The following is a 14,803-nucleotide window of genomic DNA, read 5'->3' as shown; positions in this document are numbered from 1 at the left end:
GCGTGCAACTTTAAATGTTCCCAATTCACATGGCAACACACTGCTTTTTGGTGCATACAGAGTCTTCTTGATCTAGAGTTTGGTTATTTTCTGACGTGGCGTGCCTCCTAGGACAAGAAACTCTTCAGGGTCTATTTAAAACTCCCTTTGCTGTGCAGGATGCAGCCACCTACACATATGTTTTACTTAGCTCCATATCTGCCACACGTTCTAAAACTATGTAAATACACCTTTACAATTTTAAACATGTTTTTCATTTCCTAAAATAAGTCTTTAATCACCAAATAGGTCAAATATAATATGCTTAGCATTTACTGCTCACCTACCCTGAACTAGGGCGGCAATGTCGAAGATGATGCTGTTATTATCCTTATTTCACAAGGGAAGAAACAAAGGCTTAAAACACTGAGAAATGTCACAAAGCTGGTAAGGATTCAGAAGAGATTTGGAAACAGGTCATGCTAGCTGTAGAGCCTAAGCTTTACTGTCTCCATTACCATTCACTGGACGAGTGAAATCACATTTTCCATGGCTTATATGCAGAAGGATGAAAATCTACTTTAAACATAGCTACCAAAATAGTACAACTGTCACATTACCATTAATTGCCAAATGCAATAATGTTTCAACATGCTTTTGAGTTTCCCGGTAGAGGATTTCACCCCAATTGAGTTCCCTCTTCAAAATATCTTCCTCTTTTTCCTTAGATGGAATTTAGGAAGTATCATTCAAGATTATCTGAGGAAATTTAATTACCATTATGGTTTAATTAGAAGGAAGATATCTCACGTAAAAAGAATCATTTTAGGGATGCAGAGAGTCACGTGCAAAACTATAAATTAGACTCAGCCAGAGGCAGCTGTTCTCAGCCAGGGTGGTTTTGTACCCCCAGCAGATCTGGCAATGCCTGGACACATTATTGCTTATCATGCTGGGAGGGTACTACTGGCATCTAGAGGGCAGAGGCCCAAAGAAGTTGCTGTAATACACAACAGAGAATTATCTGGCCCAAAACGTCCATAGTGCTAACACGCAGAGACCCTGAGCTAGTGTGTTCTGCGGCAAGCCTGTAGAGACAGATTATGATAACTAATTACTATGAGCCCTTTGGTAATTGATTATCGCTCAGAGAAGAAATCATTTTCCATGTGAAATATAAATGGAGAAAAGACAGTCATAACCACTCTCATCCGAAGTTTTCAAAACCGTACACGCTGAGAGCTTACACCCCACACAGAGTCAAAACTCCCCTCCACGTAGTCTGAATGGAGGTTTCCCGGCCTCATCAACCAAATTGTCTTCCTATATTGACCCCAAGGATTTTCACAAAGGTCTCATTCAGTTGACTTGGTTGCTGGTAACCAAACCAAAGCCATCATCGGGATCTAGAGCAGCACTAGAGAGGACGGGGTACCCACACCTGCGTGAGACGTGAAAGCAAAGGTGTTGAAGTGCCCTCCCTTCTTCCCGGAAGCTCTGGCTCTCGCAGCCTCCCACACAAACTGTTCTGGGGTTCTCTGCACTGAACACAAACTCAGTAGCGCTCGGCGCTCTGAGCGCCACTTGCTCTCCTCATTACCCCCACCCCACAAAACCGGGAGACACCAACCTGGGCCATGACTTTACAAAGCCACTTGGGTTCCACAAAATACAAGTCACTTAGCTGCAGTGCTGGGTCTTGAAAATGAAGAAGGACCCCTGTGATGAAAATCAAACGGTAAAACATGGAAACTACAATATACAGATAGCAAGAGGCTTTAGAGAGAATCTAGTCCAACCTCCTCACTTTATGCATGAGGACACTAATGTGTTGTTAGCGGAGGAGCTGAGACTAAGATGTGGGCATCCCAGTTCCCGAGCTCTGACGTCCCAATATCATAAACAAGTATTTTTTAAACAATACAAAATGATCATACATAAGCGTATTTGAGGCAATGCCATGCATTGCAGAGCATATATTTACAAATAAATAGAAATTCGTAATTTTTTAATATCCACTACAAAGACACATCTTATTTTCAAATATAGGTAAGAAACATAGAATATTGCAGGAAGCTACTGGTTTAGGAATGATGGGGAAAAGGAACAGATTTTAATCCATGTGAAGATATTTTTCATACCACAGAATCTAGGGACCAAAAGGAGCTTCCAGCCACTTACCTTCGAACTGCAAATCAGCTCACACATTCGTAGCAACGTTATACTGATTAAGTACACAATCGTGGGCACCGATGTCAGTGTGGGTTTCTGTCTGTGAGATCATGTTCTCGATGTGCCACACAACAGAGCACGATTTGCCTCTGCAGCTGCATTGCCTCGACAACCGCTGGGTCTCTGAGTGCCTAGTGAGACGCCCCCATCCCCACAGCGATTCTCCTTTGCAGTGTATAACTTCCCACACACCTAATTTATTTGATACAATGGAAAGAGATGACTTGTACTCAGGGTCCCACAGCTCCTGAAGAGTTAAGTCAAGTTCTAGAACCCACATGCTTTAACTCCTGCTCAGAGACTCTGCCTACTACAGCCCTTCAAAGATTTCTAAATGCTTTTTGGGGAAAAAAAAAATGCCATGAATTATGATTCAACATCAGTGCCTATGATGATGTTCTAAAATCAAAAAGTCAGCGGCCTATTAAAGAATGTTGTAGGTATTCTGCTAAATTTGAATGTAAGTTTTATACAAGGTTCAGACACGTTTGTATAAATTACTGCAACAGAGTCTTGAAAATATGTGCAACAAGCAAACACACAAACCTGATTCATTTAGGAAGTGAACTGCATGAGGAAGCTCATTTTCATCCAACTGCAGCTGATTTTCTTTCACCAGCTGTAATAATCGTTTCCGGTCAATTACAGGAAATTCAATTGGCACATTTTTACGCTCCGATAAAATGATTTTCTCAAGTTCTACATAGCAGTCTGGAATCAGCTGCCCCACAACAGGCTGATCTCGGATCTATGTAATGACAAATGACAAGCTGTAAAAATCCAATTTATTCATGTATTTGTCAGGTGGCTGGTAAATTCAGTACTAATAAGTCTTTCACAGAAAGGGGTATATTATTCAGAAGTGTACAAGTTAATAAAATCAAATTGTGAAGAATAGACAAGATGATATTAAAATAAGAAAAATAGGAACATAGAAAGCAATTTGGAAAGAACTATCAAATAAAATAGTATGGAAATATTTATCTAGCTATCCAGAAAATCCATGATAAAACCCAGGATAAGTCACTAAACATGAATAAAGAATTTTCTGTTTTCTGAGATATTAAATGAATATGCAACAGATATCCTAGCATAAGAAATCGGTAAGCATCACAAGAGCTTTTGGGCCTTATTTATTAGATGAAAATAGCCATAGCCTGAGATAAAACAGATCTTCTGCTTGTTATTTGCAATGTTATATTAGCATAATGTATATACTGAAGCCTGGGGATAGGCATGTCATCTCCTCACCCAAGCTATGATTTTTCAAGGAAACTTGAACTTATAAGTTGTAATATTAAATCATATCACTTTATAGTATAAAATAAAAAATTATCGAAACACCAATGATTCTGACATGAGAGAATGATTTTTGGCTGGATTTTGAACACTGTCTACTAGTTGAGAGATGTATGAAATACAGTTTTTTTAAAAGACTGGCCTTAAGATGATGGTTTCTATAACAAAAATCTTTCCTAAACCTTTCTTTCTCCACCCTTGAAATCTAATTCTAAATAGAAATGCAGCTCTAACAAGAGTAAGTAAAATGCCTTTCGGAGCCACTAGGTGGCAAACGCTCCTCATGTCTCGACCCAAGTGCATATTCCTGTATATTCTTTTAACCTGACATTTGTGATCAGAATTTCTACTTAAATTACTAAATTTATTACAAACAGATTTTGGGTTTATTAAACACACACACAAACACACACAATTAAACTTTCTTTCTCTGCCTGTAATTAGAATTTTAAGGACCTTGACTGAGAGCAGCCATAACCATATTTTAAAAACCATATTCACCTCCAGTCAATCAAAAGATTGTTTTCAAATATCACTTCCCCCAGAAAATTAAATATAATTTCACTAACCTCCAGTCTTCATAGTCCCTCTCTTCATCATTTAAAAATTAAGAAAAAATAGAACTTCAGGTTGAAATGTATGTTTAACCCAAGGAAGAAAATATATAGAATAAGCAAGGGTTCTCACAAAAAGCCAATCACGTAGCAAAGGGATGAATTTTATAGGGCTGGGTCACAGGGCCAGCTAAGGATCCCGCTCTGCTAATGGGCTAGACAAGACTGAAAGGGGAATTGTTGACATTATACTCTGCTTCGTCCTTCTTCTCCTTTTAGCTAGATTATCGGGTCACCAACAGCCAAAAAATTTTTAAATAAAATGTATTCTAGAGCCTTCATGGGCACATACTAACCAGGGGGAGACAGGGGAATAGTAGAGAAGAGCCAAGATAAAAGGAAAAGATGAAAGACAAATGAGAGCACACACACACACACACAAATCTCTGATACATTAAAAGCTGCTATTTGAACACAGGCTGAAGCACCTCAAGAAGGAAGAATTAATTAAGTTCTGGCTGGCTCATTGATTCGGGTCATCCTGAGAGAGTCACTACCAAATGAATTTTCAAACCAATATGCCAGAACGATGCACCCATTAGCAACATATACCTTGCCTCAAATAAAACCGCCATTTCTCAGAGCATCCGTTTTACTTCCCTGTAGAGTGCTGCCTCCAGAGCTCAACCAGGGGAAGCTGGTTTCCTTGACTGACAATGATACCTTTTGCTAAATTAGACTAAAGTAGCCCAGCTGGATGAACCAACCAACCACATTAACCACAGACTTTGCTTCAATTAAATTTAGGCCTTTTCAAAACAAACTCATCCTCCAAGAAGTCCTTTTAAAACTACAATATATGCTTTGGCAACGATGATAAAAAGATAAGCTATCAGGATATTATAAAGGATGGCCAAGCTCTCGAAGGACAGGTACAGTCTCCAAAGAAAAACACCAGGATAACAAGAATACTTAATTAGATTTATGAATTTTGCATATTTGTTTCTTCAAAGTTATTACTCTCTAATCAAATGTTCCACAGGGGAATAGGAAAATCTGCACACAAATAATATTCTTTTTTACATAAAATGCCATGACTGATCTCCCTTCGGTAAAACCTTTTAGTCACTGTGATAAATGTGTTGAAAGATAAACATGCAGATTCTTTTCTGGGCACCGCAAAGACCAGCCCGTTTGTAAATGGCTCATTAGGTTGTGGATAGGAGCATAATCCATTTATCCAGGGCAGCCATACAATTTATCATCCAAACTGGAAAGCTTCTCAGAATTAGTGGGACACTATTAATAATCATGCTGGGACTGCCGCACAAAACAGGACCCTAGTTATAAGCCATGACCTTGATCATTAGTGCTAATGAGCTAAACCAACAGGGAAACTCTCCATTGTGTTTGTTATACTGAACTATTCGGGGAATTTTCTGTACAGCGTGCAGCATGCTGCCAGTAGAACCCAAGGAAGATTTCTTTCTCCTGCATGAATTAAAATCAAACATTCACCTGATAAGCAATTTATTTGTGTCATGAAGGCTATGAATCACATTTGGCTTGCCAGAAGACAGCTTGGGAAATCAGGATGTAATTTCTAAAATGAAAAATCCAATATGCAGGAACTAAAGAATTACTTAGACATGATTGAAAACTAAATGAAAGAGCCACCTCACAATACTAAAGAAAAAAATGGGGAGTGGGTATCCCAGGGCAAGGACAAGAAGCGTGGCACCGAAGATAGAGATGGGCCTCAAACAGGAACTCCAAAAGCAGGAGGTCCGAGAAACAGATGGAGGAACAGGAAGCAGAGAATGACAGAAGGCAGACAGGCCCCAGGCCCGAGGGCTGGGGACAGAGTCTCCGCCACAGGAGGAAGGCAGAACAAGGCATCTGGAACATTTCCCCACATTCTCTTAGTTTCTTTCAAGATCCTCTAATTATTTTTATTACCACTTCTATGCATTTGGAATGAGGCAGGGCATAAATAGGTAATTTTGAAGTTGAACGTGCTTTAATGATGGTAATAAGCTGTCAAAATATCTTAATTTCTAGTTAAAAAATGTTTAAAAGACATAAACATGAGCAACTTCTTCATGAACATATCTCCCCAGGCAAGGGAAACAAAAGCAAAAATGAACAAGTGGGACTATATCAAACTAAAAAGCTTCTGTACAGCAAAGGATACCATCAGTAGAACAAAAAGACATCCTACAGTATGGGAGAATATATTCATAAATGACATATCTGATAAGGGGTTGACATCCAAATTATATAAAGAGCTCACGCACCTCAACAAACAAAAAGCAAATACGCCAATTAAAAAATGGGCAGAGGAGCTGAACAGACACTTCTCCAAAGAAGAAATTCAGATGGCCAACAGGCACATGAAAAGATGCTCCACATCATTAGTTATCAGAGAAATGCAAATTAGAACCACAGTGAGATATCACCTCACACTAGTTAGGATGGCCAACATCCAAAAGACAAACAACAACAAATGTTGGTGAGGCTGTGGAGAAAGGGGAACCCTCCTACACTGCTGGTGGGAATGTAAAATTAGTTCAACCATTGTGGAAAGCAATATGGAGGTTCCTCAAAAAGCTCAAAATAGACTTACCATTTGACCCAGGAATTCCACTCCTAGGAATTTACCCTAAGAATGCAGCAATCAAGTATGAGAAAGATCAGTGCACCCCTATGTTTATCGCAGCACTATTTATAATAGCCAAGAAATGGAAGCAACCTAAGTGTCCATCAGTAGATGAATGGATAAAGAAGATGTGGTACATATACACAATGGAATATTACTCAGCCATAAGAAGAAAACAGATCCTACCATTGGCAACAACATGGATGGAGCTAGAGGGTATTATGCTCAGTGAAATAAGCCAGGCGGAGAAAGACAAATACCAAATGATTTCACTCATCTGTGGAGTATAAGAACAAAGGAAAAACTTGAAGGAGCAAAATAGCAGCAGAATCACAGAACCCAAGAATGGACTAATAGTTACCAAAGGGAAAGGGCCTGGGGAGGGTGGGGGGGAAAGGAAGGAGGGAGGGAGAAGGGGAATAAGGGGCATTATGATGAGCACACATAATGCAGTTGGGGTCGGGGGACATGGGAAAGGCAGTTTAACAGAGAAGACAAGTAGTGACTCTACAGCATCTTACTACACTGATGGATGGTGACTGTAATGGGGTATGTGGGGGGGACTTGATAATAGGGGAGTCTAGTAACCATAATGCTGTTCAAGTAATGTACATTAACGATCTAAAACAAAATGTTTAAAAGGAATTTTTAAAAATTACCAAAAGACTCTTCTGCTCAGGACTTTTGACTTTTCCAGGCAGTTGCATAACATGAGAATTAATAAATTCTATTTGTCCACCAGCCCACAGCAGGCACGAACCATGTTACCTTGAAATTAAGGCTCTCGTTGATGATGGTTTTCCGAAGTTTGGCCAAAGCGTCCGATTCCTCCGTGGCATTCACGAAGTGGTAATTCCGTATTGCAGGAAAGCCCCTCTTGTTGAGGAGCTCCCTCGTGATCTTACCGATGCAGGCCTTCCTCTGCTTCTCATCCGAGACGTCCAAGTGGGTGCCGACAAGAATCACGGGGGAGGACGAAGCTCGCGCCTGGAGGAAACGACGCAAAATATGCAATTTTGTGTTCAAGAGCGCGCGTACTTTTCTGTTCCTATTCGCGTTCTACCAAATTCTCAAATTCCACTTAAGTGGAAATGAGAAGTGAAGACTTCAAGAAGAAGGAAATGACAATTTCTCTCCTTCCTTAAACTGAAGGAAAAGATGTAAACTTGAGATAAGATATTTTGAAGATATTTTTGTGCCCCTTCGTAATCCAATGATCACCATATTTCAGGTGGTCTATATAATAGTAGTAGTGCATTTTTTTTCTTTTTCTTATGCCTTAAATGAGTTATTCTCTAAGTGTGCTTTGGACTTCTAAATGAAATAAGCATTTAATATACCCCTAAATTATATCAAAGACAAAATAGGGTTTATATTTTCTCTTCCTTATCCACAAATTCAATCTCCTGAATTCACTTTGAAGTCATTCAATTTGATGGGTTTTTTTTAAAGCCATGAAAGCAAGTATTACTGCCATATTTGTAATATTTTTTACTGTACATTGCTGTAATTTTTGCTCACTTTGGCTCGCTGTGATAAAGAAAAGAAATTGTTTGCTATTATTAAAAAAATTTACAAGATGACCTGGAATGCAGCCAAAAATACATGCCAAAATGTCCTGACACAAACCTTTTTAGGACTTGACTCAGAAGAGCCCATTGAAGCATCGAAGAACACTATTCTTACTTTAGTCTCAATTGTAAAGAGCCTCATTGTGTCAAGGAATAGCCGGCAGTGTGACATCAAGGGACAGAGTGGAAAAGTCACAGACCGATTCCAAATATAAGAGCATATTAACTGGTACCATTTATAAGTGTACAATCCCAAGGGCTTCATGCCAAATTGCCACTGAGGGCATAGCTGGTGGTCCACGGATTGTCTTTCTTTAGTATTTTATATTAGGGAAGTTCATACTCCATTTAAGAAGTGATATGATCAAAGATAGTTTAACGTATATATTTTCAATTTTTATAGCTTCAAAGGGTTTCGAGTACCCATCACTTTCACCAATATTGAACATGCTGTTTTTATGTCCCAACTTAACTCGGAAAATTTCCTAACTCAAAACTGCAGTGCTTCTAACTTTCTTGTAAAAAACTACTTGAGGGACTGTTGGAAGTCACCGTTCGCCCAAAATAAATGATCTGGCCCACACACAAAAACAAGAATTATTTTCCATTTTCAAATGATGGACAGAGAAAGACCTTTATATTGAAGAGCCAGGGCTTCATGGCGTCCACTTCGGCCTGCCCTTTGCTGAGGTCATAGACAGCCAGGTACAGGGCCCGCTGGCTCATGAAGTGGGGGTGAGTGCTGTAGAACTCCTCGCGCCCTAGACAAGGATGGGAGACTTTTTGAGCCTTCCAGACAATAGGCAAGAGTCCTTCAAAAAATTTTTTTCTTTAGTTGACACTACGTACTATCTAGCATAGAAAAAAGAAAAAATTAAGAGACAATATTTAGAAGACTCTGCTGGATTCTTCCTGGGGATTTACCACTTTTAGCATAGGTGTCAGCTACCAACTAAGCGCTTGGCTTCAGTGGAGTACATGGACTGGTTCCTAGCGGCTCCCTCCACGGACTTCTCCGCTCGGGGGCAAAGGTAAAATTAGAAATAAACGGCTTTGGAATAATTTCCACAGGGTCCACCAGGCCCCTTGACAGTGTTGGAACAGAAAAGTCTATTTTTAAATCCCTATTCTAAATAAAAGATAGATGCGAATGAAAAATTCTAGCCAAACAAATACCTGCGAAATCCCACACATTTAGAACGAGGTCCCTCTTCCCTTTGCCTCTTATCTGGACAGGCCAGTCTTTCACGTCTATGCCAACCGTAGCGCTCTGCATCCCAGCATCGGATTTCTTGGTTTTCATTAATTGCTGCAATAAGGTGGTTTTCCCACTCCCAGTATTTCCCACAATCATAAGTTTCATACGGTTATAGGGTACTGCCTTTTTTAACCTCTGCTGAAGGAACCTGGTATTTCAAAGACAAAATAGAATAATAAACTGCTTAACAATAGACTTAACATAGTGAATTCTTATGCATCGAATTTTTCAAAATATCAGACTGTTTTACAATACAGTATGCAAAAGAGTGCAGGGCTCATTAGCTAATAATGTACATGTCTTTCATGCACTGGTAATGTATGTTGCTAGTGATGTTCATGTAACTCATAATGTTTGGTAGTATTAGCAAATAAAATGCATGTTATGCTGTCACTAGAAATAATCAAAATGTCAAAATGAACTAATTAGAATGCTATATATATATATATATATATATACACACACACACACACATACATATATAGAGAGATTTCTTTAAATAACATAAATAAAGCTCTAAAATTATATAAAATTATAAAGTTTAAAACTTTATAAAGCCCATGACAGAGAACTAAGGTAGAGTATACATGCATACACTTATACTAAACTTTGATAGTGAAGTTATATTTGGTACATTATATGTATGTGTACATCTATATTCATAAATGGTATATATAATGTACACATGCATATATATCACATTCATATACAAAGTATATGGTGAGTGAGGTCATATTGGTTACATTATAAATTAATACATATAAACTAGTATACTATCAGGAGATAATATGTAGCTTTTCTTAGCAATCTTAATGTAAAAATAACAAAATAGAAGTACAGTAGGTATCTAACAAAGCCATCTTTAAATTAATAGATTTTAAATGTTCTAAAAAATATAATGGATATAGAAAGATATATTTTTTACTATGGTAAAATGTTGCCAGTTTGAAGTTAGAGGAGCTAACTAAATCATAAGTGAATTTTAGAGAACAGTGACTGACCCATTCTCATAGCCAGTAGGGCTGTGGCCAACATCCCTGAAGATCTGAACAAAAGGTGTCATTACTTTTTTTCATTTTGTTGATGCTTTAGAAAAGACAATCTTACAGATCAGAGCTTCTGCCTGCTATTATTGAAATTAGTCCTTTTGTCACATATAGCTTAAGTTGTTTTCATCACCAAAAAATAAGAAATCAATGGTCCAAATATCTGTTTATTAAAAATTCACCACTCTTTGAAGGCATTCTTTAAACAAGCAAATGATGCTAACAACATCTAAACTACCCCAGCTTTTAACTTCAATTTTAAACACATTTTAAAATATTTACTTATATAGAGGCTTGATAGCATAGCATAATATATTGAAAACTAATTCTAGCAAAGTTTTGGAAGAACGGAACCAATTTTCATATAAACATCTTTTCTACTTTCAGGAGGAAAAATCGTGGGAAACAATTATGTAGGATAAGGAGTAATCATGTAGTGACAAAGTCTTTCCCTTCAAATTCAATCAAATGCAGGAGGATGGAGAATCAAATCTTTTCTCATGTAAGTGACAAAAAGTTAAATGTACATTTAAGAAAACTTAAGCAGAAGAGACTTAGGTAAGTGTAGTTCATTGGTAATTCAACAATTACCGATTGTACGCCAGGCTCTGTGTTAGGTGCCATGAATAAATAGTGAACACAGTCACAGTCCTGGTCCTGCTGGCTGTTATAATCAAGTCAAGGAGACATGAGAGGTCATAATTGAGCTGAAACCTCCAATATAAATAGAGAGAGGAGTAATTCTGTAGAATGGAAATACATGATTTTATGAATAGGTAACAATAAGATTAATGTGCTCAAAAGGTAACAAAGAGTGGGATAAAGTCCATAGTCAAAGATAGTTTAGATTCATAAAGTATAAAGACCAGAAAAAGGAATCAACTGTGAAGCTTTGGGGGTTTCAAAACTGATCAGGGTGAGGAGGTAACTCATCCTCACAGGTACAACTGAAGATAGTAATTTTATACCATTTAAGAAGCTATAATGCTTTATGACATAAAAGACATAAAGCTATTTGCTATATGAAATGTAGCTAGAGAAGCTATTATAATTGGTGATATTGCTTTAGATTGTATAATTGGTAATGAGAGGCCAAATAGTAATATGCTTTTAGAGTCCATTTCTACTGGAAAATGTGATAAGGAAGCAAAGCCTTCCCTCAGTAGCAGCCTGGCTAGGAGGAAATGAAAAGCTGTGCGGTGGCCCCATGTAAACCCATGCATTAAATAAAAGGCAAATGACCCATAGTATATTACTGTTAAAAACTACTAGACATTTTCCCCTAAATTGCGACTATACATGGCCGAAGTCACAGAGGATATCTGAAACAAATGCAATAAAAACAAATGGAAATAAAATTATCTAACCTTATGATGTCTTTAGCTTTACATCCTATATGTTTAAAATCAAAATTAAGACGCAGTTCATCCAAAGGAAGATCCCATATTTTGCTTAACTTCCCCATTTCGTTGGGAAAGGATCTCAGTTCTATGTTGTAACTAACATCAAGAGACGTCAGATTTTCAAGACAGCCAATCTCAGGAGGAATCTTAATGAAATAAGAAAAGGCAAATACTGTTGGTGGGAGGGAAGAAATGCATGCTGCCAAGAAAACAAGATGCTAATAGGAAACAAGAAAGGCTGGGAGATCCCATCAGCAACTTGCACAACCTTTCAACAGAGGTCTAGAACTTTCCAAAGGCTTGTCAGAGTTTTCATTGCAAACACTTAAAAATGTAAGTATAAAGGACTTACCCAAAACAATCTATGTCACTTATTTATAATCTTTAAAAATCCCCTTCTCCCTTGGTGACACAGTTCATCTCCTCACATTAGAAGTAAAGAAGTTCTTTATAGTCACCCAAATCCAGTCACCTGTGGCTTCCGCCTGTACCCTCACACTGTGTTCCCAACAAAACTATAAAGATCTAGACATCACAAACTTATGTACAACTTAATGTTCTTAAAACACAAAATATTTATACTTTGGTGTCCTAATTGGAGGATTTCCTTTTCTGCTCCAAAATTTTAAGCGAGCTGCATTACTTTTACAACAGGAAACATTAATCTGCTGGTAAAAATTCAGGTACTGAAAAATATTCAGTTATTCTGAACATCCCAGTTTCAGACACTTAATTCATTTAGGCTTTTATAGACAATAAGCTCCAACACTTTAAAAAAATCTTTTTTTCTGAGATGATAATCAACTTCAGATTTAAAACAGAAGCACTGGAGTGCAGCAAAGGAGGGTAAACGACCATTTGGGTAAGGGGTAGCCTGGTGGGGGGGTGCAGGAGAGCTAAGAAGGGAGGAAAGAATGTCAGCTAAAGAACACAGGGTACGTACATGGCTTTGCAGCAGCTTGAGAAATACAGGGTATCTGAGAGTGTCTACAGATCAGAGATCAATAAAATGGCACCCCTAAAGCATTATGCACATGCCTAAGGAATTAGATATGTTTATTTAATTCCTTTAAAATAGAACACAGAATGATTTTTTAAGGAAATTAAGTTATATTAATAAATCTATTTACCTCAGGGTGGGATTAGATTTTATTCAAAAGTGAGAAATATCAAAGAAACTGTGATCATTCAAACTACAAAAGCATGTTTAAAATTATTTATTTATTTTTGTATGTACACAATATATGGCTTTAATTATAGACAACCCCCTGTTCTGAATTTTTAACGTTTTTTTTCTGAATATTAATGTAATAAATACTCTTTCTACAAACTTCAAACACTACAGATCCATAAGATGAAGCAAACCATCAATCATTTGGGAGTTTATTTTACCCAATCAAAAAAAATTCTCTATCCATTTAGTATTCAGTGTCCAGTATTACTTTCATTTTTCTCTTTTTTTTTTTTAGTATACAGCTCGATGAATTTTGGCATGCGCTTACACTCATGTAACCATCACCCAGATCAAGACAGCAAATATTCTCACAAATTTTTTTCCCCTTCACTTAACTCACCCTTCCTCCCCACCTCCCTCCCGTACAGCAACTACTCTGTTCTCTGTGTTTATGAGTCTATTTCTGCAAAAGCCCGTTTTTAAATTGGCAATCATTTTAAACAAAGAAAGATGACCTCTTACCTCTTTCAGTTTATTATGAGAAAGATGAAGCTTCTCTACTCTAGACCATGCAAACGCTTTTTCACTCAAGTCCAAGACGCTGATCTGATTATGACTAAACAGGAGTTCCCTCAAGTTCAAAGACTTCCAGTGTGCAGGACCCGGCAGATACTGAATATCATTGCCGCTCATATCTAAGGACCGCAAGCTACAACAATACAGGGTCAGATGAACAGTAAAGGAGGGTCTTGAAAATACACAAAACAGTATCACAGCAATTTTCCCCAGAGTGACAGTGAGGTATAACTTTAACACTAACATTACTCCTATGTAACTATGCACTGTGTCTCTGTGTACATATAAGTCATATAAGTACATATAAGCCCAAGTGACAAGAAGTGACTAGAAGAAAAGGCATGTCTCACTAGGAACATTTAAAGGATGCCATTAAAAACAAAATGAGGCTAAATTCCCCTACTTCAGGAACATAAAAATGCCAATCTTAGGATGAGAGACCAAGGGTTTTACAAAAGTTTATGATTCATGAGGGAACATTTAATAAATGCAAAATTGGTCCTTTTATGCAAGATTTACACATAATCCTTCTACATAAAATTTACGATATGTAGCCCTCATTTCTCCTTTCAGTTTCATTCATTACCTGGGGGATTCTCCCAAGGTCAGGCCCTGGAATTAATTGCTACTGAGCACTGGCACCCTTTGGGCCTAGCTTGTCTCAGTGGGCAAACATCCGGGCACTGAGCACCAGGCTTTGCTTCCTGGAAGCCCTCAGTACAGACCGGTTGCTTTCCTGCAGCAATACACTAGCCAGAGTTTTCAGGAAACAGTAGGAAGAATAAAACAATGACAAGAGTACATCTGACTATGAAAACAAGCCGCTGACTTGCACAACTACACACGGACCCCTTTTGTCCAGCACATTTTAAGCATCATGAATGAATTTTAAACTCACATAGCTGTATGGCCTGCCAGGCAATTTCCAATCTGCAAAAACATTTTTGCTCTTATTTTTAAGTGGTACCAGATTTTGCGCTAGGTATCTTATAAAAACATGCAAAAACAAGAAAATTATGTGACTGTGTTAGAGGTAAGACATGTATGTCTAA

The 14,803-nt window shown here is 37.9% G+C and overlaps 1 protein-coding gene across 3 annotated transcripts in view; it reads right to left on the bottom strand.

The window, feature by feature from the left end:
• Positions 1–14,803, bottom strand: part of LRRK2 (leucine rich repeat kinase 2) — a 129,714-nt gene that overhangs the window by 46,291 nt on the left and 68,620 nt on the right. For all 3 annotated transcript variants that reach the window (XM_036889384.2, XM_057492517.1, XM_057492518.1), the window contains 7 exons: positions 13,698–13,884; positions 11,966–12,147; positions 9,471–9,700; positions 8,928–9,055; positions 7,492–7,710; positions 2,758–2,959; positions 1,610–1,698 (listed from right to left, as the gene is read on the bottom strand). In XM_036889384.2, coding sequence (XP_036745279.2) covers positions 1,610–1,698; positions 2,758–2,959; positions 7,492–7,710; positions 8,928–9,055; positions 9,471–9,700; positions 11,966–12,147; positions 13,698–13,884 — 1,237 coding nt within the window. The remainder of the gene's footprint in view (positions 1–1,609; positions 1,699–2,757; positions 2,960–7,491; positions 7,711–8,927; positions 9,056–9,470; positions 9,701–11,965; positions 12,148–13,697; positions 13,885–14,803) is intronic.

This window comes from Manis pentadactyla, chromosome 14 (genome assembly GCF_030020395.1).
Source record: "Manis pentadactyla isolate mManPen7 chromosome 14, mManPen7.hap1, whole genome shotgun sequence".
Lineage (NCBI taxonomy): Eukaryota > Metazoa > Chordata > Mammalia > Pholidota > Manidae > Manis > Manis pentadactyla.
Note: the sequence above shows the minus strand (reverse complement) of the source record. Positions and strands in the feature narration are given on the sequence as shown.